General features: G+C 50.9%; 1 protein-coding gene and 1 long non-coding RNA gene across 22 annotated transcripts in view; one reads left to right on the top strand and one right to left on the bottom strand.

Moving 5' to 3' along the window:
• The window catches only part of CRTC3 (CREB regulated transcription coactivator 3), a 119346-nt gene extending 112664 nt beyond the window's left edge, over positions 1-6682 (top strand). For 12 of the 15 annotated variants that reach the window (XM_078326820.1, XM_054257267.2, XM_078326816.1 and 9 more), the window contains 4 exons: positions 439-639; positions 728-808; positions 2930-3032; positions 3459-6682. In XM_078326820.1, the coding sequence (XP_078182946.1) occupies positions 439-639; positions 728-808; positions 2930-3032; positions 3459-3667 (594 nt within the window). In that variant the 3' untranslated portion in view covers positions 3668-6682. The remainder of the gene's footprint in view (positions 1-438; positions 640-727; positions 809-2929; positions 3033-3458) is intronic. The other 3 variants (XM_078326817.1, XM_008998395.5, XM_054257265.2) reach the window with 1 other exon arrangement.
• Positions 2825-16758, bottom strand: part of LOC118154477 (uncharacterized) — a 57177-nt gene continuing 43243 nt past the window's right edge. For 6 of the 7 annotated variants that reach the window (XR_013518710.1, XR_013518711.1, XR_013518709.1 and 3 more), the window contains 3 exons: positions 9237-9373; positions 7489-7592; positions 2825-6570 (listed from right to left, as the gene is read on the bottom strand). This is a non-coding gene — a long non-coding RNA (uncharacterized LOC118154477). The remainder of the gene's footprint in view (positions 6571-7488; positions 7593-9236; positions 9374-16758) is intronic. The other variant, XR_013518714.1, reaches the window with a different exon arrangement.

Below are 16758 nucleotides of genomic sequence, written 5' to 3'. Positions count from 1 at the left end.
TGATTTTCAAGGAGAAAACAGGAAATTGGTTGCATTGGCTGTTTTCTTGTTTCGTCCTTTTTTTTTTTATTTCTTTTTTAAAAATGGGGTTTCACCCTGATGGCCAGGCTGGTCTTGAACTCCTGACCTCAGGTGATCCACCCACCTCGGCCTCCCAAAGTGCTAGGATTACAGGTGTGAGCCACCGTGCCCAGCCTTGTTTAGTCCTTTTAAGACAACAGAAATTGTCATTGAACGGAACATGCTGTGGGAAAGTAAATGTGAGATACACTTTGAAGGAAGAGAAACAGGCTTCTCAGCATTGCATAGAAAACCGTGGTGAGGAAAATCTCAGGTGAGGAAAATCCTCTCTCTGGCATTTCCTAATCCCAAAGGACTTAACACTAGAAATGCAGAAGCTAATTAATGGCTTTGTGTGTGTGTGTGTGTGTTTTGCAGATGGCATCCTCAGACCAAAGCCGGCTTTCCTTCCTGCCCACAGAAGCTCAAGCCCAGGTGTCCCCACCGCCCCCGTACCCTGCGCCCCAGGAGCTCACCCAGCCCCTCCTGCAGCAGCCCCGCGCCCCGGAGACCCCTGCCCAGCAGCCCCCAGAAGCCTCTTCCCTGCCACAGTCAGACTTTCAGCTTCTCCCAGCCCAGGTAAGTCCTGGCAGGAGCGTTGGTGGGGAGGAAACGCTTGCTTTGCTCTGAGTTCCAAGCTCAGTGGTCACCTTCTTGTTTCCTAAAGGGCTCATCTTTGACCAACTTCTTCCCAGATGTGGGTTTTGACCAGCAGTCCATGAGGCCAGGCCCGGCCTTTCCTCAACAGGTGGGTGATCGCCCCGTCTCCCTCTCCCTTGCTGCATAAACTGTACCATTTAGGTTGTTCAGTGTGTAGAACTCATAACCCAGCAGAGCAGACATGCCCCTTCCCTGGTTCTGGATGTGTTCCGTGGCTAGAAGAGCCTTTCACCATTTTTGGCCCTGAAACATTGGCACTGGCTACCATATTTAGTATCAGGATTCAGCAGAGAAACTGTTGGAACAAGTGGCAGGAGACTTCTGAGGGTACTCCCACCATAGAACTGTAAGTCACTAATGCTGGAAGGGACACAGCACCCACCCCATCAGTGCCCTCATGTTGAAACTGAGGCATAGGGAGGGTGGCGCCTGCTCCCACCGCAGGGTCAGAAGGTGGCACAGCGTTTGGCCTAGAGTCTGGCTGGGGCACCTGGCACGGTGTGGCTTCCTGGGAGAGCTTGGGCCTGAAGAGGGAGAGGAGTTCATTCTGGAAGGCATTTTCATTCGGCCACTTTCTTTTGCCATTTAGTTTCACCTTAATATTGGTTATTTTTAATATTCCTAAGTTTTATAGTATTCAGTAATATTCAGTAAATATGGACAGGACTCTAAGATGGATTGAGTGGAAAGGGGTGGAACAGGTGCCAGAACTGTTTGAGATGGAGTCTCACTCTGTTGCCCAGTCTGGAGTGCAGTGGAGCCATCTCGGCTCGGCTTACTGCAACCTCTACCTCCCAGGTTCAAGCTATCTTCCTGTCTCAGACTCCTGAGTAATTGGGGTTACAGGCATGCACTCCCACGCCTGGCTAATTTTTGTATTTTTTGTAGGGTTGGGGTTTCACTGTGTTGACCAGGCTGGTCTTAAACTCCTGACCTCAAGTGAGTGGTAATCCCAGAGTGCTGCACCCAGCCAAGAACTTAGTAACTTAAGATAGTGTTTCCGAAGCAGGCCACAGATGAAACTTTGTGGCAAGAACCAGGCCTCCTTGCCTCCCTCTTTCCCAAAGAGCCATTTTTGTCTAGGTGGGAATCAGTGTCTCCCTGAAAAGTGATGGAAAATTTTTTTTTTTTTGAGACGGAGTTTTGCTCATTACCCCAGCTAGAGTACAATGGTGAGATCTCAGCTCACCACAACCTCCGCCTCCTGGTTCAAGCAATTCTTCTGCCTTAGCCTCCTGAGTAGCTGGGACTACAGGTGTGTGTGACCATGCCCAGCTAATTTTTGTATTTTTTTAGTAGAGATGGGGTTTCACCATGTTGACCAGGGGAAACTCATTTTGAGACATTTTAAAAAATGGATTAGATTTTTTTAATGGATTAGAGAATCAGTTTCAGAAAAGGAACCTAAAATTGGCCCCAGTTATAACCAGTTCTCATAGAGGCTTTCTCATAGGGAGGAGTTCGCCTGAGTTTCCTCCATCTGAGTGTGAAAAGGAAAAGTTTCCACTTTCTCAGTATTCTAGAAACCAGGGAAAAGGCCAGGCACAGTGGCTCATGCCCATGATCCCAGCACTTTGGGAGGCTGAGGTAGGTGGCCTGCTTGAGCCCAGGAGTTTGAGACCAGCCTAGACAAAATACAGCAAGACCCTGTCTCTACAAAAAATACAAAAATTAGCCAGGCATGATGGAGTGTACCTGTGGTCCCAGCTATTTGGGAGCCTCGGAGGTGCAAGTTGCAGTGAGCTGAGATGGCAACACTGCACTCCAGCCTGGGTGACAGAGACCGTCTTTAAAAAGGAAGAAAGAAATCAAGGAAGGAAAGAGTTCTTACTTCCTTGACTATGGACAAGCCTGTGAAGGGTTCCCACAGAAGGCAGTTTGCAAAGGCCTTAGTGAGGCTGAGGAGAGATGTCAGATTCAGAGAGGCCACAGAAACCACGACCACTGGTCTCTTGGGTGGGTGTAGTGAGCTGGGAAAAGTCACCACACTGTGGGCCTCAGGGATCCCTCCTCCCTGCAGCATCTGCCTGCCTCACAAGCATATTCTGCAGTCATTACCTCAAGAGCAAAGCACTCTGGGATCCTGGAAAGAAGGGGGTATCTATCTGTTTGCAAGTCAGGTTTTATTCTGAAAACACATGGCAATATCCGCTTCCTCCCTGGAAGCAGAGGCTGGTCTTCCTCACAGCGCAACCTTTGACACCTTCAGGTGCCCCTGGTGCAGCCAGCTTCCCGAGACCCACAGGACTCTTTCCATTTGAGACCAAGCCCATATTCCAACTGTGGAAGTTTCCCAAACGCCATCCTGACAGGTGAGTGAGCCATCCCTCAGCTTCACTGCTTTGCTTTTGCTGTGTTTTCAGATACCTTTATAAGGCAGTTTAAATAACGTAACATATAAAACAAAAAACAAACGTCCCCTGGCCTGGCTCAACTTGGCTTTCTGAGATGCAGGTGTGCAGCCTTAGAGACAGTGAGGCAGGGCAGCGGTCCAGGTAGTCAGAGCCTTTCCTGAAGATTGTCTTAGGTGACTGATGACGGTTGAAAAGGGAAATCCCTGCATTTGGGAGCTGTGCACCTTACAAGAATGTAGATTCCAGGGCAAGACCTATGGGCCTGGGGATGGTCAGGACACATGGGATGGCAGTCTAGGAGCCCTTTTTCAGCTGGATTTGCCCAGTAGCCTGGAGCCCTCACATCTGCTAATGCACTGTTTTCCCCTCTGGACCTCCTTTCAGAAGATGCCAGCTCCAGCCTGTTCAAAGACCTCAGCAGCGCACTGGCAGGCCTGCCGGAGGTCAGCCTGAATGTGGACACTCCGTTTCCACTGGAAGAGGAACTGCAAATTGAACCCCTGAGCCTGGACGGACTCAACATGTTAAGTGACTCCAGCATGGGCCTGCTTGACCCCTCTGTTGAAGAGACGTTTCGAGCGGACAGACTGTGAAAACTCCAGTGCAGCAGGAGAACGTTTTTCTGCAACAGCCAACACAGAATGGAGCCAGCTGCCACCCCGGGCTTTAGTTATCCTGACATGGAAGGAACCAATGCCACGGTCTAGGCTTTCCAGGGAGGTCCCGTCGCAGACACGGTGGCTTCCTCCAGATCACACAGCTATGTCCTGCTCTCCGGCCTGTGGCCAACTTTGTGTTGCAGCAGGCGGGCTGCTTGGAGCTGCCGTGAACTGGAAGCTCATCTCCACTCTGTCTTTGTATTGGCCGTCCAGTCAGTCGATGTGCAGAGAAGAAAAAATTGTGTTACGGGAGCCTCCATAGCATCGCATAGTGCTCAGAACCACTGATTTCCATCCACACTGAAGGTGGGACTGGAGCAGCGGCGGGAGGGAATGCCTCCATGCCTGCTTAGACCTGACCCGGAGGGTGAGCCCCTCCTGCAGGGGACATTCCCAGGCTGAGCAGACGCCCCAGCTCTCGTCCATGCCTGAATTATAACATGAAGTTTTGCCATAAGTCTGGGGTAAGCTGGAGTCAGGCAGATGGAGGCTCATTTTATTTTCTCCCAGTTGGTTTCTGCTGCTTCAGTACCTTTTCCTTCTGGACGGGGGGAGGAGGAGGAAGACCATTTTCTCCAGTCACTGAAAAGTCCCATGGCACTGATGAGCCTGAAGAGAACCGTGCTTCTTCCTAGGGTGTGGGAAAGGAAGACGCAGACTGAGGTGGCCTCTGGACAAACTCCAGATAAGCACGGAGCTCCCCACTTAGAGCAGCTGGAAGGAGCTGAGGTGCTAACCACACCCACGGAGCAGCTGAGCTTCCCATCCTGCCCCAGAGCTGTCTCTGTGGACTGGGGGCGTCACGTCCCCCACGCAGACCGTAAGCTCCTTGAGGGCAGTAACAGTGCCTTCTTCATTGTTGAACTCATGCATGGCAGCACATTCGTGTGCTGGAGTGAGTGCTGTGAACTGTGTGTGCGGTGTGTGATGAGTGACTGGTCCCCCACGCTATAAGGCAGGCTAATCTGTAGCTATCCCCACTCACTCCCTGCCAAATCTCAGAGCTCTAGCTTTTCTTGCACTCGTGCCTATGGTGAAGCATGCACTTTTTAATATGCTTTTAACACTAGGTGAGCAAACCCACAGTGAAGCTGGGCACCACATTCTCCTGGGGCTGCGTTCCATGCGGGCGGGTGAGAGCTATCTTCTGTGTCCATCCGGAAGGGCTGAGCAGGTGGGGACCCCGAGGGACTTCTCAGATATGTTTTCCTTTAACTTGCTTCAAATAGAGATTCATTCTTTGAGGTTGAAAAAAGAGTTTATGGTGAAAGGAAGGCCTAATTCATGTAAGCATCTTTACACATTAGTACCTTCTCATAAAACAGATGGACCAGTTATCCACCTCTGCCTGCCTCCTCTAACTTAGGGTAGCCCAGGAGGTTTGCAGAGGGCAGAGCACTGCAGGGGAGGAGTCTAGGCTGTGAGAAGACAGGGTGGAGAGGAGGAGAACCTGAAGGAAAGACAAAAGGACAGCCACTGCCTTTCCAGGAGTGTTGCTGAAGGTCACTGGACTGCTCCACCCAGAGGAGCAAGGCTGTGTGAGGAGGGGCTGAATCTAGCACACCTGTCCCTGGTGCAGAGGGAGGGTGTCGCCAGGAGACTCTGGGCTGGCTCGCCTCTCCAGACCTCATTCCATTTCTATCTTCTGACCTTGCCTCTAATCTTTAAATAACCCTCAGGGGGTACCCCACTGCCTTCCTCTAGAATCCGAGTATTCCTGTTTCACATTTGCCCCACATTTTTGCTGTGGAATTAGGACATCAAACCAGAGCCCTCCTCCCCTGATTCCCAGCTCCGGAAGGGCCTGCCCTTGCCAGGCCTGTTCCCAGTTACACTTTCAGACCCCTTTGTGCTCAGGATCTCAGGGGGGGTGACTTTGTTCCAGAGCCTTTGGTCATAATGCTACCTGCATCCCAGTGTGCCAGAAGAAGCCAGCTCCAATCTCAAAGGTCCCCCAAACCTGATCTTATTCCCAACAGGGGATGGTGCTGATGTTCTAAGGGTTCTGAAGTCCCAGCACACCCCACTCTGCACAGTGCCTTACCTGTGGGGGTCACCATAGGGTCCCAGTGCAGTCTGTCTGCACAGCAGCCACCCTGCCAGGCAACAGGAGACACCACGACCTCCACAGTGAACCACACTGCCCACCAGCATCCTCCAGGTACCTTGTGAAAACGGGGCCACCAGGGGGAATGATTAGTTGATTGGGGGCATGTACTGGTGGCAATATGGTTTAGCACTGAATTCAGTTTGTCCTGAGGTCTCTCATTCCAATCTTTCCTTCTGAAAGGGTTTGGGCATTTTACAACTCACCACTGCCAGGTTGGATGGGTCCCACTAGCCCGAAGCACGTGGGCCTGCACTCACTGCGGCCTTTGTAACAAAACCAGTCATGGCCCTCGGCACTTAAAGTGGCTGCATACTTCATAGTAAACTATTCTTCAGTATTTAGTTTTGTCATAAGAAATCGATCACTGTACTACTCTCACAGCAGTTAAACAGCATAGAACTAAAAGCCTGTGTTTCCACTTTTTCTTTCTGTATGGTTATGGGTTTTAGGACATAGGGCATTAGGAGAAAGTTTTCCTGATCATGTCAGAAGTTCTTCTTTTTGTCCCTTTTCTCCTGTTTCATTTCTCCTCCATTTACTGTCTATTACCTAAGCTGAAGCATTGTATCTTCAAGTCCAGATGCGCATTTGGAGACACTGACCATTCCGACTCGTTGGCTCTTCTGATTTATGCACAGATGGTTCCAAGCATGTGTCCAGTGCCTTGTGGATGGGACCATTCCAGCAACTCATCAGCCTTCCGGCCAGTGTCCAAACCCAGGGCACCCTGTTCAACCATATTTAAAGATTAGAATTTGTATAAAGTTGCTTCCAAGTTTTATAATGCATCATTTTTCATCTTTCATAATTAAAAGCAGCACAATGTGGTTGTCTCTGCATTTGGTGGTGTTTTTCTTCACTTGGCTGAGGGCTTGCTGGGGAGCCTTGCTCTCTCACCTCCTGCTCAGCTCAGCTGGGATTTGGGGGGCAGGCCCAGCAGCAAGTCAGACTGTCTTGGAGGAACACTGAGTTCCCTTAGCGGGAACTGACCCAGCCCTCTGCCACTGGGGCACCCACGCCCTCCTCTCAAGGCTGTCTCATCAGACCACAGGAGGCCTTATCTCCTCCCATCCAGGCCATTAGGGCCAGCTCCCTGCACGTCCCACCTCCTCCTCATCCCATCCCACCTCCTCCTCATCCCATCCCACCTCCTCCTCATCCCATCCAATGGCCTGTTGTGCCTTCCCCAGCGTCCCTCTGCCTTATGAGTTCCCATTTCCACGTCAATCTGACATTCCAGGGCCTTCTACATAGCCCTCTCTGATGGCACCTCCTCATCAGCCTGTGAAGATGCCCAGTCTCCTTCCTCAGAACAAATAGCAGACACCTCTTCTCCACACCCCCTCCCCCGCATGCCACAGCCCTGTGTCCTGATTAGCTCCCTTCTGGCTGCAGAGGAGGATTCCCTCCTCTCCTGCCTCTGTCCAAGGCCCTTTGATGTCAACCACATCCTGTGACCCTTCCAGACACAGAAGCCCTTTTGGCCACTCCTCCCTCCAGAATCCTCTCTGGCTCCAGTAAGGCTTTTCTCCACATTCTACCGCCCAGGCCATGCCTGTCTCCTACCATCCTCCCCATCCACCATCCCAAACCACCACCTCCAGCCCTCCAAGGACAAGACCCTCATGCTTGGCCCTCTCCCTACCTGCCTGTCAGCCAGGGCTCAGGCCCACTCCACGCCTTCTTCTCCAGAGATGCGGGTCCACCTGCAAGCAGTTGACATCCAGCTTCCCCACAGGACTGCACACTCTGCAAGCACAGGTGCCTGTAGACGTGAATGCCACTTCCCCAGCGCCTGGCACACAGTAGGCTCGAAAACTCCACAAATTCTTTCCAACTGTTGACAGCAGCTTCCTTCCCTTGAAGCTCAGCCCCCACCAGCACCACCACCATCAAACTGGAGACCAGCTGTTCTCCAAACACCTCCTCCACACCCCCCTCCTCAGCTCTCCCTGGTTCTGCAATGGCCTCACATCCAGCGCTGTCCTCCTCTCCTGCCCTATGGGCAGCCTTGGCCTCACTTCAGATATTAGCAAAGGGATACATTTTCCTTCACCTTATGTGCCTCAGTGACCTCATCTATAAAATGGGACAATAAGCAGTTGCATTTCGTGGAGCTGTGAGGGTGATGAGAAGCTACACAAATCAAGCTCTTAGAATTGGGCCCTGCCCATAATACTCGGTAAATGTTCATTATTAGCAACATTTAACTCTTTGTTGCATGAATCTGCCATCTTTTCAACCACAGGATACTTGAATCTTTAAAAGTACTGAATTTGTTTTCAAATACTAAATCTTGGGTCTGGGAGGAATGATTGTAGATCTTATTTTGGGCCAGACACAGGGGCTCATGCCTGTAATCCCAGCACTTTGGGAGGCTGAAGCTGGAGGATCGCTTGAGGTCAGGAGTTTGAGACCAGCATGGACAACATGGTGAAACACTGTCTCTACTAAAAATATAAAAATTAGCTAGGCGGGCATCTGTAATCTCAGCTACTGAGGAGGCTGAGGCAGGAGAATCGCTTGCATCCAGGCAGTGGGGGTTACAGTGAGCAGAGATCATGCCACTGCACTGCAGTCTGGATGACAGAGCGAGACTCCGTTTAAAAAAAAAAAATTTTTTTTTTTTTTTTTTTGGTCAATTTTCCCTAATGAGTGCTGTATGGCAGGCAGGTATGGAAATTGGGTTTTACAGTGAACCAAATAGATGCTGTTATGTCCTGATATGGACACTAGATGGAGCTGCAACTATACGAGTGGCTCTTAGGACCCAGAACAGGCCAGAGTACCCCGGACCCCTCGACTTCAGCCTTTCAACTGGGCTGGCAGTGGTGCTGGCTGGAACTGAATCCTATGATATGGAATACTAAGTATCCTTAGTGACCAGCCGGACTACCAGACACTGCACCATCAAAAGCGTTCGAACCACAGCGACTCCGTCTTGAACAGGGGCTGTGGGTAAACTGAGGCTGAGCCCTGCTGGGCTGCATTCCCAGGATGTTGGGCATTTGAAGTCACACGATGACAGCAAGTCAGCCCGAGACACAGGCCACAAAGATCACAGATAAAACAGGATGCAATAGGCTGGGCACGGTGGCTCACACCCATAATCGTAGCACTTTGGGAAGCTGAGGCAGGCAGATCATGGGGTCAGGAGATCGAGACCATCCTGGCCAACATGGTGAAACTATGTCTCTACTAATAAAAAAAATTAGCTGGGTGTGGTGGCGCACGCCTGTAGCCCCAGCTACTTGGGAGATTGAGGCAGGAGAACTGCTAGAACCCAGGAGGCGGAGGTTGCAGTGAGCCGAGATCGCACTACAGCCCGGGCGACAGTATGAGACTGTCTCAAAAAAAAAAAAAACAGGATGCAATAAACCAGCCAAAACTCACCAAAACCCAGATGACGACAGTGACCTCTGGTTGTCCTCATGCTCATGATGAACTAATTATAATACATTAGTTGCTGTAAGACACTCCCACCAGTGCGTCACAGTTCACAAATGCCATGGCAATGTCTGGAAGTTACCCTATATGGTTTAAAAGGAAGAGGAACCCTCAGTTCCAGGAAATTCCCACCCCATTCTGGGAAACTCATAAATAATCCACTCCTTATGGACCCTATGATCAATAACCACTGGCCTATGGAGTTGAGCCGCCAGGGGCAGCCCCTTTTTTATTCCTTTACTTTCTTAATAAACCTGTTATCACATTATCAGCTCGTTCTTTAATTCCTTCCTGCATGAAGCTGGGAGCCCATGCGGCCTCCCAGGCTGAACCCTGTGACAGCACCACCTTACATGAACCTGAAAATAAGTCCAGGTACAGAGGACTTTTTTTTTTTTTTTTTTGAGAGACAGCATCTCAGGCTGGAATGCCAGGCTGGAGTGCAGTGGCATGATCTTGGCTCACTGCAACCTCCACCTCCCAAGTTCAAGTGATTCTCTTGCCTCAACCTCCTGAGTAGCTGGGATTACAGGTGCCCACCACCACACCCAGCTGATTTGTGTATTTTTAGTAGAGATGGGGTTTCACCATGTTGGCCAGGCTGGTCTTGATCTCCTGACCTCAGGTGATCCACCTGCTTTGGCCTCCCAAAGTGCGGGGATTACAGGCATGAGCCACCAGGCCCAGCCAAGGATGACTTCTTGAGTTTTGATAAAGGCTCTGTCACCCAACTCAACAGTGGAGGACTCAATGGGCCTAATGTCAAGGCCTCCTGACGCCACTGGCCCCGCACCCAGGGCTCCCAAGTGCAACCTTCAGCGTCTGCTCACAAATTTTCCTCCCCTGTGCACCCCCAGCCCCTGACCACCAAGGAGATCAACCACACCCCTTACCCTGCGGAGGTGGCTGTGAGCAGCCCCTGGAAAGAATCCCCAGAGATCCCAGTAAGATAGAGGCCTGGCAAACGAACACTTTTTTTCTTTCCAGAAATGTATTTTCATTTTTAAAAAAAGCTTTGCTCTGATAAAAATAGTGCATGCTCATTATAAGAAATCCAAGTCACACCGAAGAGTACCAAAACCAAAAATGTTACGTGGTCCGGAAACACAGCACCCCCAGAAGAACGGCTGACACCCAGAGAACACCGATGGGACATCTCTATGCACATATTCAGAGAAAAGGATTTTGTTTTAACCCAAATGGGCTCATACAATACACACTGTTTTTAGAGAAAGTGCCATGCTTAAATTTAACAGAACAAAGGCATCTTAAATGTAACTCAAGAAATTACCAAGCTGCAAATGCTGCTGTTGCTCCTGGTTCTAAATTATTTCCCCAAGGGAAAGAAAACTATGAAGCAGCTGGATTCATTCTTTCAACATGTTTCAGCTATAGACAGCATCTCTTGACAACCGACGATTTCAGATAAGGAAATGAGCTCACCGCCACTTCCCAGCTCCTCCCCTACCCCCACATTTTGGGAGTCGCACTTTCACATCGTCATGGTTTATACTACCTCATCCTGTACTGGCACCATCATTCCCACCATTGTTTGGCCTGTTCCGTGTGTGTGGACTCCCTGTTCCACCACCTGTCCTTCTAGAATATGGGTTTTTCCATTCGTGGGTTGTTTTCCTTCACCTCGTGGCTACCTTGACTTTGTTAGCAAGGAGTCTTTTCAAGGCCTGAGCTGGTCATGTTCACAGAGGTGTCACTGCTGGACTGCAAGGTTGGAGCCCTGAACTCTGAAATGGCAGTGAGTGGGCCATGCAATTGACCTACTCACGCCAAAGGAAATGTACAGGAAACGAACACGGACACAGCACCGCAGCCTCCATTATGATGACTTACTAAAAAAAGCTCTGTCTTGAACTTGTATCTGGTGACGCAGAGTTGAAGTTTTAGAATCTGGAAATAAAATGACGGGGGCGGGGAGCCCAAGTACTGTGTTGAAAGAAAGGGCATGCCAGGCTTCAGGACCTCAACGCCCCTCCCCACCAACCCTTTGAGAGCTGTGCCCTATCCCACTGGGGCCAGAAGCAACTCCCTCCTGGATGCTAATGCACCATGTCAACTTCTGATTAACCCCACTTCCAGGAATACCTCGAAGATTTCTATTTTATCTACGGTTAAGAGCACACACTTACTGTAAATGTGTGACCATAACCCATGTTACTGTAAACACTGTGTATGTTACATGACCCTATAGTACATAAGCCTTGAGTCTGGGGGGCAACAGTGCAGGGATCCACTGTCCCCTGGCTGCCCGAGACATGGCTTCTGAGTCCCTATTAAATGTTCCTATGCAGCTGGATTGGTCAAGCCTCTGTGTTCAGCCTCTCCACTCCCTGGTCTCAGGCAGGAGGTTTGTATACACCTGCTCCCTGTGCAACACCCATCTTCACTCAGGAAAATCTAACTTCTCCTTCCAGGCCTCAGTCAAGTGACACCTCCTCTGTGAAGCCTTCTGTGAGGTTTGCACTCTCATTTGCAAACATTTACTTCCCTCCCCTCCCGCTGTGGGACCTCCAGGCTCTCCCCCAGCCATTTTTAAAAAGATGTCCCATCCCAGGCTGGGCATAGTGGCTCATGCCTATAATGCGAGCACTTTGGGAGGCCGAGACGGGTGGATCACAAGGTCAAGAGATCGAGACCATCCTGCTCAACATGATGAAAACCCATCTCTACTAAGAAAAAAAAAAAAATACAAAAATTAGCTGGGCATGGTGGCACATGCCTGTAGTCCCAGCTACTCGGGAGGCTGAGGCAGGAGAATTGCTTGAACCCAGGAGACAGAGGTTGCGGTGAGCCGAGATCGCGCCATTGCACTCCAGCCTGGGTAACAAGAGCAAAACTCTGTCTCAAAAAATAAAAAAAAAAAGATGTCCCATCCCTTCTAGGTGTTTCCCAGCTACTTGACTCCCAAACCCAGACAACAGGCACCCACAGACCTAATGGCAGGCCTTGACAGCTGCCCCCAAGCCCCTTTGCCCTTGGGCTCTGCTGTGTGATTTGCTTTGGCCAATGACATGTTGGAGATGTGGCCAAACAGCAAAGCCTTGAAATGGGGTCAGGAGCCCTGGAGTCAGGGAGAAAAACGGGCTCTTTGTCCAAACACCAAGAGCCTGGAGTCACGGGACTCTCGGAAGGCTGCTCTGTGAAGTGCCAGGCACCCAGGGCCAACGAGGGCGTCTCACTAACACAACACGGAGCAGTCCCCAGAAAGTGAGCCTGGATCCTGGAATTCTGGGACAGGGAGGGGCAGCTGCCAGCTGAGTTTCCCATACTCTGCCCACCAACATCTTGCTGTGACCATCTAGCCTCCACCTAGTCTTCACATTTGTCAGCCAAACCAAGACCCTTTTGGAGCCAAGATCGCTCCACTGCACTCCAGTTTGGCTGCCAGAGCAAGACCCCGTCTCAGAAAAACCCTCAAACCACGACCCTCCCTTCTGAGGATGAGAGGAGGCGCCATTAATAATCGTGCTAGAACAACAGGCAATCAACAGGGCCTCGTGTGTGCGGGAATGAGGCCCAGAGGCAGTGCTGCTTAGGAGCCAGGTGGATGGGCTCTGGAGTTAAGAACACCTGGGTTCAAACGTGATCCCCTGCCCTTCCTGGCTGTGAAGATCAGGCAAGGCAGTGGCCTCTCTGTGCTCAGTTTCCTTATCTATAAAATGGGGCTCGTGGTGCCCATCTCTTGGGGTGTGCCTACCCCTAGGAAGCAGTTCCCAACTGGTAACTAACATTTTCCTTGCTGTTCATTCTATCAAGGCGGTCCTTTATTGCTAGACTCATAAACGCAACAGGACTGTTGAGAAGGACAAAGCCCGTTCTCCGAATGGGACACTGAACGGTTTTCTGAACACAGAGGGTTCCTACCCACACCTCCGCCTCTCCTGACACCTGTGGCCAGGCACCAGCACACATTCTCAATCTTCCCAGGACATTAGCTTTGCAGCCCAGCAGCTGCAGGACTAACCTGTGTGATTCCTCTCTCGCTGCTCAAAGCCTGGCTTAATGTACCAGATCCCCCTCAGCTGGCTCCTACAGAAGCGCTCTTCCCCCAACAAGCTCTGCTGCCTCCCAGGGCCCATCTTACTGCCTGCAAACGGAGCCAGGCAAACTGAGGCTGCCCAGGCCCCTCCCCTCCAAAAGCCAGGCAGGTGTAACCCAGTCTCGTGTCATGCTGCTTGGGCCTACGTGGGCCAATCAGTGTTCTCTCCTAGGAATCTGAAGCTTGAGTAGGGGAGAAACAGAGTCCAGGAATCACTGCAAATGAGCCATATGGACAGCAGGCCCTGGAGAGAAGGCGCCTCGTGAGACCCTTGGGTGGCCATTATTCGTCCATGGGGAGGCATGGCTGTTCAGCAGCCTGGGACAGAGCCTATGTGCTGCTCCACCAACTTTCTCACATGTCCCCTGAAGCAGAGCCCTTCAGCTCGCTGGCTTGGGAACTCAGAATTTCCCCAGCAGCCGGGGACTGGCGCAGCGCCACCTCCTCCCAGCCAGGGTGGCTGGCCTCAAATCCGGGCTCCCGACCTCACATAGACTTCCGGATGGGCTCCCGGCCTCACAGCTGGGCTCCCAGGTGGGCTCCTGCCTCCCACCCTCGCACCTGGGCTTCTGGTCTCGCACCCAGACTCCCGGTGCTGGCTCTGCCTTCTCTTTTGGAGCGGGTGGTAGCAGTGGGGGCTGGTGAAATGTGTCATTTCCTGCTCCCGGTTCTTCCTGCAGATAAATGTCCCTGGCCTACCTCTGAGGAGCTCCCTGTGTGATCCCTTCACGCATCTCTAGTCGCTGCACACAATCTCTCTCATCACTTCCCACCCAGGCTCCTGAAAGCCAGCAAGCCCCACAGCAAGGCGTGGAGAGCGCTGATTAGGTAGAACACTGAGAAGGGGTGCACGCCTTGGTGTTCAGACCAGTCTGCGGCACTGGCTACCGGACAAACACTGAAGACATGTCGCACTGAAGGACTTCTCAAGTCTTTAAAATGCCCACCCGCTTCCAAGAGGTCAGCGTGATGGTCAGCACTTCTCAAACTCTCCCTGGATCTTTTCTGTCTGGAACGTCTCGTGAGGCAGGATGTGGGAGAGACTTAAAGACTTTGAAAGGATCCATGGCCACGGTGGTGGTTCACACCTGTAATCCCAACACTTTGGGAAGCGTAGGTGGGTAGATCACCTGAGGTCAGGAGTTCGAGACAAGCCTGGCCAACATGGTGAAACCCCGTCTCTACTAAAAATACAAAAATTAGCCAGGTATGGTGGTGGGTGCCTGTAATCCCAGCTACTAGGGAGGCTGAGGCAGGGGAATCACTTGAACCTGGTAGGCAGAGGTTGTAGTGAGCCAACATCGCACCACCGCACTCCACCTGGTGGCAGAGCGAGGCTCTGTCTCCAAAAACAAAAACAAAAACAAAAAGACTTTGAAAGGACCCCAAAAAATGGGGGGAAAGGGGGAAAGGAAGGGACCAAAGCCGAGAAACAGTCCCAGAACAGGATGAGAGGGCGTTCCAGAGCTTCCAGCACTGATGACCAAGTGTGCCCAGGCTCAGGGAAGCCAGAAAGACGCCTCTGACCAATCAGCGACTGTTGTTATTATAGCCATTGATTATGCACATTACTATAAATGAATGAGTGGCCAAGAAATCACACGTGAGGAGACGTGAAAGCTGCCCGGACAGGCGCTGTTGCCTGCCACGAGCTCCCCCTGGTGTTCGCGCATTGCCTTGCAGTAGCTGCTTCGGGGTATCCAGTCCCGCGTGCAACTGACCAGCAGACTCTGGGCAGGAAGTGGATTCTTTTTTTTAATTCAAAAATATCTGCCTTATCTTGTTTGCATGAATGAGAGTGTGGCTCACAAATGCCAGCTTGTTAAAAAGTCAGATGCCAGGTACAATGATCATTATTTTCAGATGACATGGTTCTAGACCTGAAAGTCTAGAGAAAATCAAATTTAAAACCACAAAAACAAGAAGAGAAGTTAGTGTATGACTTAAAATTTAACACCAAGAGGCCAGGTGTAATCCCAGTACTTTGGGAGGCTGAGGTTGATGGATTGCTCAGGAGTTGGAAGCCAGCCTGGGTAATAGAGCAAGGCCCTATCTCTATAAAAATTAAAACATTAGCCAGGCATGATGGGACAGGCCTGTGTTCCCAGCTACTCTGGAGGCTGAGGTGGGGGATTTGCCTGAGCCTGGGAGGTCGAGGCTGCAGTGAGCCAAGATAGTGCCACTGCACTCCAGCTGGGCCAACAGAGCCAGACCCTGTCTCAAAATAATAAATGAATAATAAATAAAGATTTTAACACTGGAGATATGGCAGCCTGAGCACGTGTTCCAACTTCCCAGTCCCAACCCATCCCTAAACATGACCACAAAATATGTATTGTAAAAACCTGCAATAGGAATAGAAACTACAAAAGGATGTCCTCATTATCAGAAGTTGTGAGGACCGAACTGAATGTGAAAACTAGCCATAAATGTGCCCAGAAGAGAACACCTGTGAGGCAAGGGCCTTAGGATGTGCTGAGTCCAGGGAGGAGGCAGCTGTAGATTTGTGGGTGTGGCAAGGACCTGCTCCGCCCCCGCCGCCAGGAGGCGGCAGAGAGATAGGGAGCCATGGGGAAATGATTTCCCTTACAGATGAGGACACAGGGCTCATTTCCTTTAGGAACAGCCTTTTATCTGTAAGATAAAGCCCAACAGCCCAACAGCCCAACAGCCCAACAGAGAAAATGGGCAAGGGCCAGGCGCGGTGGCTCATGCCTGTAATCCCAGCACTTTGGGAGGCGGGTAGGTCAAGAGATCGAGACCATCCTGGTCAACATGGTGAAACCCTGTCTCTACTAAAAATACAAAAAATTAGCTGGGCGTGGTGGCGCATGCCTGTAATCCCAGCCTCTCAGGAGGCTGAGGCAGGAGAATTGCCTGAAATCAGGAGGTGGAGGTTGCGGTGAGCCGAGATCGCGCCATTGCACTCCAGCCTGGGTAACAAGAGCGAAACTCCGTCTCAAAAAAAAAAAAAAAAAGGGCAAGGAAAGGATCCTGCCATTCACAGAGAAGTACAACTAGCTCATACCATATGAAAAGATTTCAGATCCCACTCATCATTAATGCTAATTAGAACAACAGTGCTGAACAACACATATTCACCACTGGCAAACTTTTTAAAGATTGCTAATGCTCAGGGCCGGTGAGGGTGTTGGGGAAATAGCATTCTTCCAGCTGATCGGATGGTAATTGGAACAACCTTTTTAGAGGACAATTTTGCAGCTGTCAAGCAGAATTACTGCTATTATTTTGAGACAATGTCTCACTCTGCCACGCAGGCTGGAGCACAGTGGCTCTATCTCTGCTCACTGCAACCTCCGCCTCCTGAGCTCAAGTGATTCTCACACCTCAGCCTCCTGAGTAGCTTGAGCCACAGGTGTACACAACCATGCCTGGCTAATTTGTGTAGTT

Source organism: Callithrix jacchus, chromosome 6, assembly GCF_049354715.1.
Source record: "Callithrix jacchus isolate 240 chromosome 6, calJac240_pri, whole genome shotgun sequence".
Lineage (NCBI taxonomy): Eukaryota > Metazoa > Chordata > Mammalia > Primates > Cebidae > Callithrix > Callithrix jacchus.
The sequence above is the reverse complement of the archived record's forward strand: the minus strand, read 5'-3'. Positions and strand labels throughout refer to the sequence as shown.